At 35.0% G+C, this 5,154-nt stretch overlaps 1 protein-coding gene across 2 annotated transcripts; it reads left to right on the top strand.

Annotated features, from left to right (window-relative positions):
- Nucleotides 1-2,797: 2,797 nt before the first annotated feature.
- LOC110759231 (uncharacterized protein At4g26485-like) lies at nt 2,798-4,901 on the top strand. Of its 2 annotated transcripts, XM_088251745.1 has the most exons (4): nt 2,798-3,250; nt 3,438-3,809; nt 4,224-4,256; nt 4,365-4,901. In XM_088251745.1, the coding sequence occupies exons 1-3, from the start codon at nt 3,027-3,029 to the stop codon at nt 4,237-4,239; spliced, it is 612 nt and encodes a 203-aa protein (XP_088107871.1). In that variant the 5' UTR covers nt 2,798-3,026; the 3' UTR covers nt 4,240-4,256; nt 4,365-4,901. The 2 variants fall into 2 exon arrangements, with proteins under 2 accessions (XP_088107871.1, XP_088107870.1); XM_088251744.1 differs by having other exon boundaries at nt 4,224-4,901.
- The last annotated feature ends 253 nt before the right edge of the window (nt 4,902-5,154 follow it).

The following is a 5,154-nucleotide window of genomic DNA, read 5'->3' as shown; positions in this document are numbered from 1 at the left end:
TCTAAAGTTTCAATCAAAATTTACAAGTTTTTCTTACAATTTTCATGGTTTTTATCCAATTTTACCAATATCGATATTTTCCCAATATTTTCATCCATATTTCCATGTCTTTGAACCACCGATATTTCCCAAACCTCCAATATTTTAGATTTTGCTTAGTATTCACTACCCTGCACGCACATTTTATTTCGGATTTGCCAAAATGTAAGGCTGCACTTGTTTAGTTGGTTTGATAATATGAGTAAAGGAAGTCTAAAAGAAGGCGCAAATTAGGAAAATAATTACCATAATTAAATCGGTCAAAACACATGTTTTTTTTTTGTTGAATTTCAAAACTATTTCCCTAAATATTGTATTTCAACCTATATATTTTTAGTTTGACAAAAAAAAAACCTGTATGTTTTTCAACTCTTTATTCATAAATATCTATACAAAAAAAAAAATAAACAAATTTTTACTAGGAGCATCCAAAAAAAAGAACAAAAATTTGAGGGAGACCTCAAGGAGCATCCACAATGGCCTCCCTAAATCACCTCATTAAACAAATTTTAGGGAGGAATTGGAAAAATACAACTCTAACCATGCTCCCTATCCACCTCCTAAAATAGGGAGGCCTCTACCCAAGGGGTTTGGTCTAGCGGAAATACTTGCTAGTTCCTGCAAGTTGGGCGAATGTTAGCTGGATACTCTGTGAGGTCCAGTGTTCGAAACTCAACTTGTGAAAAACACCCCCTGGGGAGAGCTTTATTGTAAATAGTCTCGGCTCGGAGTGGTTGCACACTTGGCCACAATTTTGCTCACCAAAAAAAAAATTAAAAAAAATAGAGAGAGGCCTCTAGGAATTGGAAAGCATTGTAATTGTTTTGATGATGACAAATTGGTTCTTATTTATCTAATGTATTTCAAGCATTATAAATATGTATTCTCAAAATATTATAAATAAAAAAAGCTTTTTTAGGAGCGGTCCTTGAACTTTATACTCACTTAAGCTTTAGTTCCTCAACTTTCAAAATGGCTTCTAAAGTTCCTCAACTTAACTTTCATTTGTAACAAAAGTTCTGGAGTAACTTTTGTTACTTTTTTTCCCTCAAAATGAGGGGCAATTTGTTGGGAAAACACCAATTTCCCCCTCGTGCATAACTTTAAAAAAAAAACAAAAATTAAAGTCACAGCATAACTTGATGGAAGAAATAAATAAATAAACCAATAAGTTAAAGATGACAAAGAGTAAATACATGAGAGAACACAACAATAATTTATGAGGTTCGACAAATAATCCTGCCTACATCCCCAGACAGTATTGTCAGTTCTCCACTATGAGAATAGTATGTTGACGTGAGCCTCCTAATTAATCAAGGAGATTTATTTCCTTGATTAATGAAGGGATTTACTTTCCTATTTTATATAATTGATAAATCATTGTATAATTAGAAGATACTTTCCTAATCCTTTACTGTATAAACTCTTATATATACCTCCTTATGGCGAAGAATAAAGTTAACCTAACATATTATTCAAACCAAATATCATATTTTAGCATAGTAACTATACAAAATACATATTGAGTTAAATCAACATAACCCAATATAACACTCAAGAATTTATACCCAAACCCGAATCCCTAGTACACCCACTCACAGTATTTCCCAAAACTCACTTTCACTCCCTAAGAAATATATCCTCCCTTGAACCTTTGATGAACCCAGCTAACTCTCAGCTGAAACATCCTCCAGGAGTTTGTGGACTGATTGCTTGCATCTCACAAGCAACCCACTCTACCTCTCTGCCGTGCTCTCTCTCTGGTGCCTTTCCTTGGTGCGGCTCAAGCACCCGCACATCTCTCTATCTCATGCCTTTGTTGCGGTACCTCTGCACACACCTCTTCACAAACTCACCCATGCCTTTGATACATCACATGTAAAAGAAAAACAATCCCAACCATGATGATGGTGGATCCCACATAAATCATTATGTCTCCATAATGATTTTTCATTTGGGTTATTATCACAAATCGTCCCTAAGGTTTACGAAACTATCAGATTGCAGCCTTAATATTTTTTTGTATCATTCGTGGTCTTGAAGGGTCGTATGTGTGATAAAAAATGGTCCTACCGTTAGGTTCCGTAAAAAACTCCGTTAGTTTGCTAATGTGGCATATATGTATATCACAAAACATCCCTGAGGTTCACGCACCTATCACAAATAGTCCTGCAAAATTTTTAATTTTTTAATATAAAATTCATAAAATTTTGGTTTTCTTTTTAAAATTTTATGAATTTTAAATTATTTAAAAATATATTTTATATTTTTAATACATGTGACACTATATTATTGTAGATGTGAGCTCCATATATATGCCACATCAACAAACTAATGGAGTTTTAAAAAAAAAAATTAAAATTTAAAAATGAACACACTAAGGGTTTATGGTTCATAAATGGTCCTCAAGATTAAAATCCTTCTATAAATGGTTTTTTCCTTTATAAATAATTTAAAAAAGAAAACCAAAATTTTATGAATTTTAAATTAAAAAATTAAAAAATTTCGTATGGACCATTTGTGATAGGTGTGTGAACTTCAGGGATGTTTTATGATACATGTATATGCCACATCAGCAAACTAACGGAGTTTTTGATGGAACCTAATGGCAGAGACCATTTGTGATTGCACATACTAGCCTTGAGAACCACAAGTGACACAAAAAAAACATTAAGGATGCAATCTGATAGTTTCGTAAACCTTAGTGACGTTTTGTGATAGCCTTTTTCATTTGCATAAAACAAGAGGTGCTGATTTTGTCTTTCAAATAGAAAATCCTAGAAGGTTCCTGATTGAAATAGTTTGCATGCTGATTGTAGAGTCTTTGATGATGAAATGATAGATAGAGGGTTTCTGAATTCTGATTGAAATCCTTTTCATCCTAATCGTAGGGTCATTAATGGTTAAGTAATAGATAAAGGGGCCCAAAGATCCAATCTTTTATTTTATAAAAAAAAAATTAGAGGGTTCCTTATTGAATCTTTCGCATGCTAATTGTAGAGTCTTTGATGCTGAAGTATTCAGAAGCTATGAGCAATGTGAAGGAGTTAGAGGCCAGGGGATGCATAATATTGCCTGAGGTGGATGTCCACAGCATGAGCCGACACCCTTTGTTGATTAGCGTACGCTTTGATCGCATAATCTATAATTTTCCTCACGCCGGTTACTTGCATGGTCCCTTTTCTTCTGAACACAACAGGTTCCAAATTTGGTAAGAACTTAAAACAAATCCATATATGCATCCCCTTTAAAGATCATGGTATATGCTCTATGATATTTTGGGTTCATAATGTGTTCCTTATTGAAGAACTGAAACAATGTAGTTTTGAGCATAACCAGAACACTCGCAAAAAAAAAAATTGTAAACAGAGGATTTTGAATTCTAAATGAAATTCAAGCATTTTCAGGTTTCATCAGGATTTGATCAGGGGATTCCTCCAGAATGCAAGCGAAATGCTGACCGCGATAGGAGAAATTCATGTGACACACAAGACAACATTTCCTTTCAGTGAATGGAAAATAGTGGAGTTAGCACAAAAGGTTGGGTTATATCTGGTTCATGAAGAACAGTTCTCGTTATGGGATTATCCAGGTTATGAAAGTATGAGAGGATCTGGGATGTGTGATCAAACTTTTCCTGTTGGAATGTGTAGCACCTTTAAATTTGCCAAGCTGTTGTGCCATTCTACCACTTCTGGTTTCCACCTTGGCATTACTACTTTGGGTCCATGGTCTGGATATTCTGGAATTAATGGTCCTCACATGCAACGGTAAGCCCCTGCATATGAACTTTGTTTTCTTTAATTTAAATTTGTTGTGATTTTTAATACTACAATGAGCAAGCGCCTTGCGTGAGCCTAAATCTTTTTCAGGGCTAATACGCCGAATGAGAATGAGCTTATGTTTCATTGAAACACTCACCATAGCACATGACTGTACCCCTTATTTACAGTGATGTTACAAGTACATTTGAATTAGCAAGGCTTATAGTTCAACGGGTAGAGCTCTTGAATTTTCTCATGTGCTTGCTTAACTTGTTGAAAGAAAATAAGCACGTAAGAAATCTCCAAGTGCTCCAATATCCCAGTCTCATTTATGGAAAACTTTAAACTTCCACTTTTACATCTTCAACATTAACTTGATTTAGTGCTCCAAAATATCTTACTCTTGTTTTTTTCTTGCAGGCCATTTTGCATATGAAGTGATCTCTACTGCTGGTGAGGAATAGTATCAATATCTTTTTTGTTTGATAGGCATGGGGTTTTTCATTCAAGCATGAGTCCCCTTGTTTCTATGCCTAAAACTTTTCCCGTTGGAAAGTGCAGCACCTTCAAATTTTCCAAGCAGTTGTACCGTTCTACTGCTTCCAGTTTCCTCCTTCGAGTACAGAGGTATTTAGATCAACATTGACATGCTTTGTTTACTCAAACTCAGAGTGTTTATTTTCCAAGCAGTAGTGTTTGGTGAAAGAAATGAAGATTAAGCATTACAGCAGCTTTCAGAAGATACTCTTAGTGCGATAAGGAGACTTCTCTTTTGCACTTTGCTTAGCCAGACAATCTGGCTCTGCTAGGAACATTGTTGCAACTTCTCTTGACTCCGGAGGTATTTTGATCAACATTGACATGTCTCAACATACATTACCATTGTTTGCATGTCAACTACTTTGTTTGGATTATCTTCAGCTAGAAAGTAGGCCTATCAAGTTTTATATTCGCAATGAAATGTGCAAAGGTTCGTGGAAGTTCCAGAATGAATTATACACACTTTCATTTTCATATGTATGGTTTTTTAACTTTTAAACCATTCCATGCAATATGTAAACGCAGTATTCAATTGAGTAATAGAGATTTAAAATGTCATGTTTATTGCCTATCCTTTTCCTGTTGCCACATAAGTGTATTTGGCTCATCATACATACATATCGAGGACTAGCTGCTTCAGGTGTTTGAGGACTGATATATGTATACTGTATTTAACACTCTGTGATCTGGAATGGCGATGGCAAGCGAACATGACCCTCGGATCGATCCCTTGATTAGAAGAAGTGCATTGCCGTCAATAGTTGCCCCCTTTACCACTTTAAACCTCTTTGCCTTACATATATCATCCCCT

This window comes from Prunus avium, chromosome 4, assembly GCF_965620075.1.
Source record: "Prunus avium chromosome 4, drPruAviu1.hap1.1, whole genome shotgun sequence".
NCBI lineage: Eukaryota > Viridiplantae > Streptophyta > Magnoliopsida > Rosales > Rosaceae > Prunus > Prunus avium.
This window is presented reverse-complemented; position numbering and strand designations above follow the sequence as displayed.

Excerpts from the sequence above, each read along its gene's own strand:
- LOC110759231 (XM_088251745.1), top strand. The coding sequence starts at position 3,027 with ATGCTAATTGTAGAGTCTTTGATGCTGAAGTATTCAGAAGCTATGAGC. Across the intron at positions 3,251-3,437 it reads CACAACAGGTTCCAAATTTG|CATTTTCAGGTTTCATCAGG; the intron begins GTAAGAACTTAA and ends ATGAAATTCAAG.